The following is a 12,500-nucleotide window of genomic DNA, read 5'->3' on the forward strand; positions in this document are numbered from 1 at the left end:
GAAGACCTGACAGCGACACAATTAGTGTGGATGGCTACACCTATTACTGGTGGGGCCGCAGCGATGATCACCATCTTCAGGAAGTAGCTATAGCCATATCCAGCAGACTTCAGCTCTCAGTAGCAGAAGTTACTCCGGTCGATCAATGTATAAATGGTATTGAGACTGAAGCTTGCATTTGGCTTCATGTCTCTTACTGCTGTATACGCTCCTATTGATGCTTGTAAACTCGACGCGAAAGAGATGATTTATGCCAAACTTGCTTCTGTGTCAGACAGTTGTCCTCGGCGAGATATTCATATTGTTCTAGGTGATTTCAATGCGGTATCTGGCTGCAATCGAGCGGCTATGAGATGTCTGTCGGTCATCTCACGGGAGCGTGTCAGCAGCGAGAATAGCTTCCTTTTCCAGGACTTTGCAAGGTCCCACAAATTAAGGATTTCTGGCTCTTGTTACCAGCACTTTAACCTACATCACTGGACGTGATACAGCGATGCAGGTAATGCAGCCAAGGTTATTGACCACATCCTCGTTAGTACTCGTAGGAGGATCCTCCAGAAGTGTAGGGTGTATAGGAGTGGCGAGTTCTGTGGTACTGACCATAGATTAGATGTGGCTACCCTCCGAGTCCAATTCAAAACCCCATCGCCGACCACCCTCGGGTGTTTCATTTGGACAGGCTGAGGGAGGGGGAGTGTGCCCGGGGGTTTGCTGAAGCAATTTTTGGTCGTTTAAGGGAGCTCGATAACCTGACGAATCTTGTAGTTCTGTGGGACACCTTCAGGCACAAAGCACTCGATACAGCTCAAGAATCGATTGATGAACGCCTAAGAACAAGACAGCTGGAAGCTACTGATGCTTGTCGTGGGTTTGGGGTTTGCATCGTTCTCAGGTGCGCAGGACTCGGTCACTGTTGAGAAGGGACAAGGAACAGTTTATTAGGAGTCTTACAAAGGAGGTCGAAGGCCATTGCTTAGCAAAGGACCTTCGCCCTGCCTACTAAGCCCTGAGAAAGCTGAACTCCAAGTCCTCTTCACAGGTGACTGCAGGTGACTTAGGCTGAGTATTTTGAGCAATTGTATCAGGTTAATCCACCTATAATTAACTTTGATGCGGGTAATATCGAGATTCCGTTTCCAGACCCACCCATCAGTGAGGATCCATCCTCCCTAACTGAAGGTGAGGGGGCGGTCTCCAAGCTGAAGAATGGTAAAGCAGCTGGTATCTGCGACATCCCAGCTGAACTCTTAAAGGCTCGATAGGCGTTCAATACGGTGCATCGGGAATAACTGTGGGAGATCTTGAGACAGAGGAATTCCAACAAGAATTATTGAACTAATAGCAAGGCTGTATACTGGTACTGAAAGTGCTGTAGACTGTGGTGGGGGCTTGTCAAGCTTCTTTCCTGTTAGTTCAGGAGTGAGGCAAGGCTGTGTTTTTGCGCCGACACTTTTCAACACTTGCATGGACTGGATACTGGGCAGAGCTTCTGTCCAGTCATTGTGGAGCAACTGTTGGCAATATCAAGGTTACTGACCTTGACTTTGCTGATGATATTGCTATTCTATCTGAGTCCTTGGAAACCCTAGTGGTAGCTTTGGATGCATTTAGCAATGAAGCAAAGCCCCTGGGTTTCAAGGTCACTAGGACCAAGACCAAGACCCAAGACTTTGGGGACTTGCTACAACCTGTACGGTCGGTACGTGCTTGTGGCGAGGACATTAAAGACACAGATAGCTTTACATACTTTGGTAGTGTATTTCATAACTGTCAGACCAGGAAGTCAGTAGATGGATTGGCCTGGCAGCAGGGGTCATAAACTCTCTCGACAAAAGTATCTGGAGATGCCGGTACCTGTGCAGAAGAACTAAGCTACATGTTTTCAAGGCCCTGATAATGCGAGTTTTATTATATGGTAGTGAAACCTGAATGTTATCCTGTGCCATGGAGTCTCTTCTTGATGCCTTATGTATTAGGCCCTTGCGCCAGATTGTTGGTGGGACTACAAGTCCAACCAACAGTTCCCCCCTGAGACTGGCACAGGACCTGTTATGTGCACAATCCATGATCTCCAACTTAGGCTATACAGCCACTTGCCTTGCTTCCCACAGGCTGATCCTGCCCACCAGGTTGTCTCTCTACGGGCTGAGTCCCTGCCTGGCGGTTTGCCATGAGGGATCATTGTAGGTGGAAACGAAGGATGGATGCGGCTATGCGCCCTCGTCAGTATTAGCTCCCAATGATGATGATGATAATGAAATACTCACACACACACACACCACACATACCCCCTCCTCCCCCACACACACATATCCCCCCCCCCCACACACACACACAAACGCATGCACGCACTTAAAACACAAAATCCAGAGCCCTGAGAAACGCCGAGAATCTTATAGCATTAAGGACCACCTCCCTACCCACATTTCTCATTTCTCCCTCCCTTTCCCTCTCCCTCTCCTCATTCTTTTTCTCCCTCCTCTACCCCATGTCTATCTTCTCATTCTCCTTTCTCCCTCCCCTACCCCTCCTGTATTCCTTCCTTTCTCTACCCTTCTCTCCTCCTAAACCTCCCTTATTTTTCTCTCCCAATCAATTGCCTTCGACCTGCCTTCCCTCCATAATGTATCTTTTTAATTTGTCTGCTCTCACTCTTCTTCCCTTCCCTTCCTCATTCTCCCCCTTCCCCTCCCTACCTCGTTCATCTTCCCCAATTTTCCTGCCTCTCTCTACCACTTCCCTCCATTTCCTTAAGCTCCCTCCATTCTCTCCTCCCTGATCTCTACCCCTTTCTCTCCCTACCCCATCCTCCCTCCCATATATATTCATATATATGTACATATGAATCTGTGTCTTTATATTACAACAACGTTTCTAAAGCTACATGAAACAGTGAAAGTGCTCGGAGTGACATAGCAGGGACACTGAGCCCTTGTGTTTCTCCCTAAATTTTGATCTTATTTTGTTGCTTGAAGATGAAAGGAACAAATGCCAACAAGGTATACATGGGAATGAACTGATTACACTAACAACCAAAAAAACAAGAGCATTATTGTAGATGCATATCTCTGTCCATTTGGATATTTTATATATATATATATATATATATATATATATATATATATATATATATATATATATATATATATATATATATATATATATATATATATATATATATATATATATATATATATATATATATATATATATATATATATATATATATATATACCAGTCAGTTACTTGCACTCTTTCTCCTTGTCCACTACATTTAGGCAAAGATTTTAAAACCTCATCTAACAATCTAAACACTTTTTTCTTGAATATTTATCAATGTGCTCTTGAGTGTAGGGGTAGTTGAAGATGGTGGGATAGGTACAATTATGAGGGTAGTTGCATTTGTTGGGGTAGTCACAATTATTATGGTAGGCACAGATGTTGGGGTAGTTACAGAGGGATCATGACAAAATTTTGCAGATGGCTAACACACCTGTAAACTTCATAATGTATTGTAAATTGTTATGTAAAAAGGAAATATTCAAGGCTGCACATAAAGTTATATCTTTATTTATCACAAAACATAAAATACAATACTTTTTGGAACAAGGCAAATTACAAACAGTACAATGTGATAAACTTGCAAAAGAGCAGTATATGAAATTCTAACTAAAAGAATTAATATCTTAATATCTCCCAAATATAATAAAGCACAATCCTGAATTAAAGATATGTATCTTATATCAAAAGAAATCTATCCCAGCCCAAATAAATAACATGGATGATAGAAAACAGTTTGCAGGAACAGTATTATATACAGGTAATCCTATAAGTTGACATACTGCACTGATATCTGAATCATAATTTCATTAATTTTTATTTTCAAATTGTTCTGATATCTGAATTAGAATTTTAATAATTTTAGTTTCAAATTGTTCTAAAGTGACAGATTTTCTTAGAGAAAAGAGCATGTTCCACTTAGTATATAAGGGTAAAATGTATGACACGTTCAAATAATGCCTTTTTTTACTACAATATCCTCATAATTACTAATTCCCATTGTTATTTTTATTTGCTACCATAAATCCTTTTATCGTTCTAATAAGAGTTTAGTTCTTCAAATAAGTACTAATTCCAAGTACTCATTCACAAGGCACAGAATATAAAACTGCACATGTCACAATAATCATAATGCATCAAGTTAAAATTGATTGAAGTCCATATATGAAGTCTAATGTAAAGAAATTTGTTTTTGTTTCATTTAATGAAAGTGCCACACCTAGTGTAGATATATTCCTTTTTCTAACATGTCATCAAACTTGTACATGATTCTGCACCTAGATGCACTATATAACCTAATTCATACATGCTCTTACTCATTTTCAAATCTGCTTTAGTATCTACAGTAAATAGATCTCATAAAATAAATAAACATTTAACTCTCTATCTGGTTGTTTCTTGTCATAAGGCACCAGGAAACCAAAGATAATTCAGTCATCAAATACATAATTGTCCAGTGTCTGGGGAGGAGATACAAAAATAGGAAGAATATACAGCAAGGCTACCCAAGATTTATGGCTAATTTGTTAAAATTATGCCAGGCACGACACAATGAATATTAATGTAAACAGACACATATGCACAGAAATAACTGCATATCTGTCTATCTATCAGATAGATAATTTATCTACTGTATAGATAGATAATCTATCTGTACAGTAGATATGCATGTCTAGACTGATAGATATGCTTTATTTTTGTGTATATGCATGTCTGTGTAATGAATATTCATTGAGTCAGGCCTCGCCCAATTCTTACAAACCAGCCATTAGTGTAGTAAAAGTATTTGTCACATAGCTAAAATTGGTCCACACACTGAATATTTTTGTGACAGTTCACTATAAAATATATTTCCATTTCATATCATTCTGTTTCAGTTGTAGCATCTCTACTTTAATGTTTCCAAAGTTGATCAATGCTCAATAAACTGGGCATATAAGAAAAGAATTCCTTTGATTACATCTTTGCCATGTGTTGGAATTAGATTCTTAAAACTACTGTAGACAGTATTCATAACAATTATGGGTAGAATTTTTTAACAATTATAATTCTCAATATTTTTCTTAAATGCCTTTGGAGTTATCCTTATGCATACAGAATGTCATGTTCCTTAGCTGAGTATAATTTTGCCAGAAAAATAATAAATCAAGCATATGAATAAAAAATTAAGCTTTTTGTCATAGTAATTGAACTGGAGATTAGGGTCTACTTTTATTTTTGTGCATGAGATCAATATTCAGTATGTAAATTGTGAGTGTGTGTGTGTGTGTGTGTGTGTGTGTGTGTGTGTGTGTGTGTGTGTGTGTGTGTGTGTGTGTGTGTGTGTGTGTGTGTGTGTGTGTGTGTGTGTGTGTGTGTGTGTGTGTGTGTGTGTGTGTGTGTGTGTGTGGTAATCACACTGAAAAGTAGTACAGGTCATAGAAAATATAAGAATATATATGAAAGCATAGAAAACTGTACATGAATTTAAGTGAAAGGTGTGTGAACATAAGAAATACAATACTTTTTCCACCCAAAAAATACTTTCTTTATATCTCCAAGCTCTGTATAAACCATATGAATACTTATCAAAGAAGGTAATGGAATGTGGAATCAAGAGGCTACAGCTCTTGACATAGATATCCTTAACAAAAATAACACAGCATAAGGGGAAAAATTTATGTACGTACATATGCATATATATATATATATATATATATATATATATATATATATATATATATATATATATATATATATATATATATATATATATATATATATACATACACACACATTTATATAAATGTGTATATATATATGTATATATACAAATGTATATATACAGCAGAAAAAAATGAGTAAGAAAAGCTAAACAAGACATACAACATCAAAAACAAATAAATGATGCAAACACAACAAAGACTAATGTAAAAGAAAACGGACACCATCTTCTAGTTTGATGATTCACACTGATCACACTACTAAATCTCTTTCATCTGGGATGAAGTTTAGATATTAATAACAATAATCTGCTTTCTTTTCTTTTCCTAGATAGATTAAACATTTAAAGAGAAAATCAACATTATTTCAAAACAAATATTATTAGGAGTCATATATCCCAAGATTTGATTATCAAATAAAGCATACATAACATATATGTAGTGTGTGTGTGCGTGTGCGTGTGCGTGTGCGTGTGCTTGTGTGTGCGTGCTTGTGCGTGCATGTGCATGCGTGTAGGTGTGTGTGTAGGTTTGCATGTAGGTGTGTGTGCAGATGTATGTGTGTGTGTGTAGGTGTGAGTGCTGGTGAAAGTTTGTGTGTGTGTGTGTGTGTGTGTGTGTGTGTGTGTGTGTGTGTGTGTGTGTGTGTGTGTGTGTGTGTGTGTGTGTGTGTGTGTGTGTGTGTGTGTGTGTGTGTGTGTGTGTGTGTGTGCTTGTGTAACTATATGTGTAGGTGTGCATTTGAATGTGTGTGAAATTGTGCATGTGTTTGTTTGTCTAGGTGCATGTGCATGTGCGTGTACTATATATTTATATGGACAGATAAACAGATAGACAGAGATACAGATACAGTTAAACAAATAGAAAAGTTAATATAAAAACCCTATGCAGGCATTGGAAGAGGTATTAATGATCATTTGATCTGAGCGAGAATTAACAGGTATTTTAAGCAACGTAAAAAAAAAAAGAAAAAAAGGAAGAAAAGTAAAGAAAAAGAAAGAAAGAAAGAAAGAAAGAAAAAAAAAACATGCCAGAAAGCCAGTAACTGGGCACTCATAGTTTCAAATGTGGCAATTTCTTTCTTTTCTTAAACATTTATAAAAAATGTAGGTGTTCAAGTTTCAATGAACATGCCTATGGCTGCACATTTGCAAATTTATATACTCTCTTATCTAATCAAAGTTATCATATTTCCACACTATAAATGACATACAAAAGTCTACTCTATTTGCCCACAAGAACATCTAGGAAGGTATCCCATTATCTTTCCATATAAATGATCAAATGCCTTTGAAAGGTTCCAATTATCAATACAATTTTTTCTAGGACACAAAACTGGAACAGTGTTAAAAAAATCTTTTGCATGATCTTACCATTAAAATATTGTGTGAATGACACTCTAATTCCTCTGTGCAATATTTTCCTTATCATATAAGGCTTCCATTGTTTTCTTGGGGGGAGGAATAAAAAAGTAAATGCATTAGATACATCAACTTCCTGAAGAAGTCACACAACAAAGAAGACCAACTCTTCTCTTTGAAGAAGTGAGCTGACACTTCAGGATGAAGCCTCCACATTGATTCTGTAAAGCACTTTCTTTGATCTAACATAGCTGAACTCATTGTCAAATGTCACAACATCTGTTGAAAGAAACACAGAAAAGAAATGAGTGTTAACCAGGTACTCAGGATGGTTATTCTTTTATTACTGTATTTTATTAGAAAAACTCAATAATCAACAAAAATTTATCTACTTACAAGGCATATATTTCATGAAATTAGTTTTAAACCTTATAAGCAGCCACAAATTTGTCCACCTCAATACATTAATATTTATAAAAATTCATTTAAACGAATAATTCAAGTAACTCAAAAGAATGTATTTGTCATCTGACATCTGTACTTACAAGTTCCAGGTTCCATACACACAAGAAAGCCTTCCTCCGTCACTAGCTGTGAGTTGACTCTTTGCAGTGGTACAATCACCTCCTCTTCACCTTTCTTAATCTTGCGAGACACACCAAAGCCTATGTCGAAGTCTTCAGATCTAAACTCCCACCTGAGATAAAAAGAAAGTACATTAACATAATTTCATGTCAATATCCTTCCTCTTAAAGGCTTAATTTCTCTAGATTTTTACAGTGAGTTATAAAAGGCCATGAGCAGTAGTGTACTGATAACTTTACATAGAAATACATAATGCCAAATGTAACTGGTCAGTAATCAATGTAACATCATTCTTACTTCAGCCGTGATCCAGGCTTCTTAACTTCATACTTCAGTCGCTTTTTGCCTCCTTTGCTTAATGTGACGCTGCACAAGTTCTCATCATCATCCAGCTTGGAGAGATTGCTCTTGCTGAGACTTAGATAGTATTTTGTGGGTACTTCACCACCAAGACAGATCTGAAAAGAAAAAGATCAGTTTAATTAGTTCCACTAAACATTCAAATCAAAATAGTTAAAAAACTGAATTTGAAGATTCTGATACCCTCCCCCTAACCATTTACATACAGATTCTTGAAAGGTTGGATCTCTAAATTTCAATCTATATGTATGTAATTCATTGGTAAATGACAGGTATATGAGTTCAGATGGAAAGTTTAATTTTTTTGCAGTTCTTGCTACATCAAAAGCCTGTAATATAAAAGCACTGATATAAGTAGTTCTTGTGCTACTCGCAGCATAGAAGAGCTTGCACAAACAGTGTTGAAGTAGGGTTGGGATGATATACTAATTTGTGATGGACCAATCCCAGGGTTGAAGAAAATATCATAGCTCTCCACAAACAAAAGAGCCATGGTTTTCGCTACATGTCTCATCAATACAAAAACTTACCACCGAAGGGCACTTTGGGTCTCCATCAGGATCGACTCGACTTCCACCCCAATGTTGAGGAAGCTGGTCAGCATTAATGTCTTTCAGGAGCTCCTCTTTCCAGCCACTGTAGCCAAAGATGCGTATTTTCTTGAGAGTGACCTCGTGAAGGAACGGCTTGATCACTGCATACGCCAGTGTGAAGACTTTTGGGGCTGTTGGTAGGAGTTTAGATACTGTTTCATTATCAAGTAATAACTGGAACCTATATTGGTAAGATGTCCTGTGTTTAAAACACTCAAGTCATTACATGCATATGTGGATGTGGATGTGTGTGTGTGTGTGTGTGTGTGTGTGTGTGTGTGTGTGTGTGTGTGTGTGTGTGTGTGTGTGTGTGTGTGTGTGTGTGTGTGTGTGTGTGTGTGTGTGTGTGTGCAAGTGTGCACGTGTAAGTGTGTGTGTGTAAGTGTGTGTGTGTAAGTGTGTGTGTGTAAGTGTGTGTGTGTAAGTGTGTGTGTGTGTGTGTGTGTGTGTGTGTGTGTGTGTGTGTGTGTGTGTGTGTGTGTGTGTGTGTGTGTGTGTGTGTGTGTGTGTGTGTGTGTGTGTGTAAGTGTGCGTGTAAGTGTGTGTGTGTCAGTGTGTGTGTGTCAGTGTGTGTGTGTCAGTGTGTGTGTGTGTCAGTGTGTGTGTGTGTCAGTGTGTGTGTGTTAGTGTGTGTGTGTGTGTGTGTGTGTGTGTGTGTGTGTGTGTGTGTGTGTGTGGGTGTGGGTGTGGGTGTGGGTGTGGGTGTGGGTGTGTGTGTGGGTGTGTGTGTGTGTGTGTGTGTGTGTGTGTGTGTGTGTGTGTGTGTGTGTGTGTGTGTGTGTGTGTGTGTGTGTGTGTGTGTGTGTGTGTGTGTGTGTGTGTGTGTGTGTGTGTGTGTGTGTGTGTGTGTGTGTGTGTGGGTGTGGGTGTGGGTGTGCGTGTCCATGTGCATGTGGGTGTGGGTGTGGGTGTGGGTGTGCATGTCCATGTGCATGTGGGTGTGGGTGTGGGTGTGCATGTCCATGTGCATGTGGGTGTGGGTGTGCATGTCCATGTGCATGTGGGTGTGGGTGTGCATGTCCATGTGCATGTATGTGTGCACACACTTATGCATGTTTCTACATGTGCATTTACCTATGAAGCTGTTGAAAACATATTCAAATATATACACACATAATCTGCTCCTTTAATTAAAATGATTAGTAAATATCATCACAACTTGGAAAATTAATCATGCTTGATCTTTCACTAAAATTCAATCAACATGAAAGGAGTCATTCATTTCTGATATCATTAAGCCTTAATAGCAAATCATTATCACACTACCAGTATCAACATGATCAAATCTCTTGAGAATTACTATCTGTATAACCACACTCACTGACAAGCAATGATCAATACAGTAAATGTCATTAATAATCTTTATCAACAGAATTTACATTTCCGTTGACATCTCTCCTGAAGTCATCATCATTGTAAGGACACTATAATTTTAACACATTAAAAAAATTAATGACACTTTATTTCCACAGTTTTAAACATGATAAGAAAATTATATAACTAAAAGCAGCAGACACAATGACAATCATCACCTATAACCCCTCCTATCTCCCTATCCTCTCCCTTACTCTCACTTTTTGCTCTCCTTCTCCTTCTTGCTCTCCCCTTGCTTCTCCCTTTCTCTCCACTTCTTCTCCCTCTCCTATCCTCTTTCCTTTTCCCTACCCTTATCCTGTTCCCTTTCCCTCTTTGTCTCCCTCTCTTTCCCTATCTCCATATATCTCCCTAAGTCCCTCTCCTTCTCTATCCCTCCCTGAACTTTTCCCTCTCCCTACCCCCTCCCTTTCTCTCACTCTCCATCTCCCTCTTCTCCCTATTTATCTGTCTCCCTCCCTCCATATCTCTTGTTTCTTATCCCTATCCCTCCCCCTCCCCCTCTCCCTCTCCCCATCTTCAGCTTCTGGTCCCTCTACTACTCCCTCTGCTTCATGTTCATCTTTACCCTCATTTTCCCCTTCACCCTCTCCATCATTTTCCCTTCCTCCCTTTCTCTGTACCTCCCTTTCTCTCTTCCTTCCTCCCTTTCTCCATCTTTCACATTCTCCCTTCCTCCCTTTCTCCCTCTCTCCATTCCTCCCTTTCCCTAACCCTTTTACACTACTAAAACTTACCATTGATGACATAGGCACACTTGAGCAGCTCTGGGTAGTTTGCCTCGTAAAGTTGCACCAGCTGTAGGATGACGTCCATTGCTGTTGAGAGTGTAATAAACCTTGTAAATATTGTATCAAATGAGCTATGAATAATGAAAAAAGTTGATGAAATTCAGATTGATCCTTGTAAATTTTGCAGAAAAAAGCTATGAATAAAAAGTTGATGAAGGCAGAATAATCATTGCAAATATTACACAAAAAAAGCTATGAAAAAAGTTGATGCATATAGAATAATCCTTGAAAATATTACATCAAAAGAGAGATGAATAAAAAAAAAGTTGATGAATGTCGAGATAGTTGATATTTATAGGATTCCTCTCACTATTATCATTAAGTCAGCATAAAGAGAAGGTTGCAAAAGAATCAAAATTGTTATAACACTTATTGTTATTTCTTCAAAGCTGAGAGATAGATAGAGAGGGTTATGATGAAATGAAATAATGTTTCATCACTCCTTTCATATTTGTCTATAATATGTGAGTGTTCCTGTCAATCTTTTTGTTTCTTTCATTATTAATAACTGTTTAAGTTCTTTTACTTTCCTGTACTTCACATGCACACACATACACACAAACTCTCAGTCTCAATCTCAGTCTCACTCTCTCTCTCTCACTCACCCATTTACTCTCTCTCTCTCTCTCTCTCTCTCTCTCTCTCTCTCTCTCTCTCTCTCTCTCTCTCTCTCTGTCTCTCTCTCTCTCTCTCTCTCCCTCACTCACTCACTCACTCACTCACTCACTCACTCACTCACTCACTTACTTACTTACTTACTTACTTACTTACTTACTTACTTACTTACTTACTTACTTACTTACTTACTTACTCACTCACTCACTCACTCACTCACCCCTCCCCTACACATGCTCACTCACCCCCCCCCCACACACACACTCAACCGCCCCATACATACACTCTCACTCAACACTAACACACACACTTACTCACCCCCCCCACACACTCACCCCCCACCAACACACACACTCACTTACACCCCCCCCACACACACACACTCACTCACCCCACACACATACACTCATTCACTTACTCACTCACTCACCCCCCACACACACCTCACTCACCCCTCCCCCACACACGCTCACTCAACCGCCCCATACACACTCACTCACCCCCCCCCCACACACACAATCACACACACCCAACACACAGACTCACTTACCCCCCCACACATACACTCATTCACCCCCCCCACACACATACACTCACTCACCCCGCACACACACACTCACCCCCCCACATACACACACTCCCCCCCCACATACACTCACTCACCGCCCCCCCCCCACACATACTCACCCCCCACACACTCAAGTCACCCCCCACACATACTCACCACCCACATACACACACTCACTCACCCCTCACACACAAACTCACTCACCCCCCCCCCACACACACACACACTCACTCACCCCCTCACACACACACACTCACTCACCCCTCACACACACACACACACTCGCCCACCCCCCAACACACACACACTCATCCCCCCCTCCACACACACACTCACCCCCCCGACACATATACTCGCCACCCCACTCCCCCTCCCACCCCTCCCACTACCCACCAGGCTTCCAAGTCACGTGGCGCAGCGAGAAATTCTCCAGGTCGAAGATGCAACACTGCTGCGTGACGGGATGACCCAAGATCTGCGTCTGCTTCTCC

At 39.9% G+C, this 12,500-nt stretch overlaps 1 protein-coding gene across 1 annotated transcript in view; it reads right to left on the reverse strand.

Moving 5' to 3' along the window:
* Window positions 1-6,353: 6,353 nt before the first annotated feature.
* LOC113823905 (SEC14-like protein 2) overlaps window positions 6,354-12,500 on the reverse strand; it is a 58,553-nt gene continuing 52,406 nt past the window's right edge. Inside the window, exons 5-10 of the mRNA XM_027376631.2 lie at window positions 12,403-12,500; window positions 10,773-10,853; window positions 8,599-8,792; window positions 8,006-8,166; window positions 7,669-7,820; window positions 6,354-7,402 (exon numbers count right to left, since the gene is read on the reverse strand). The exon at window positions 12,403-12,500 is cut by the window's right edge and continues 112 nt beyond it. Of these exons, the coding sequence (XP_027232432.1) occupies window positions 7,320-7,402; window positions 7,669-7,820; window positions 8,006-8,166; window positions 8,599-8,792; window positions 10,773-10,853; window positions 12,403-12,500 (769 nt within the window). The 3' untranslated portion in view covers window positions 6,354-7,319. The remainder of the gene's footprint in view (window positions 7,403-7,668; window positions 7,821-8,005; window positions 8,167-8,598; window positions 8,793-10,772; window positions 10,854-12,402) is intronic.

The sequence above is a fragment of the Penaeus vannamei genome, chromosome 1 (assembly GCF_042767895.1).
Source record: "Penaeus vannamei isolate JL-2024 chromosome 1, ASM4276789v1, whole genome shotgun sequence".
In the NCBI taxonomy this organism is placed as follows: Eukaryota; Metazoa; Arthropoda; class Malacostraca; order Decapoda; family Penaeidae; genus Penaeus; species Penaeus vannamei.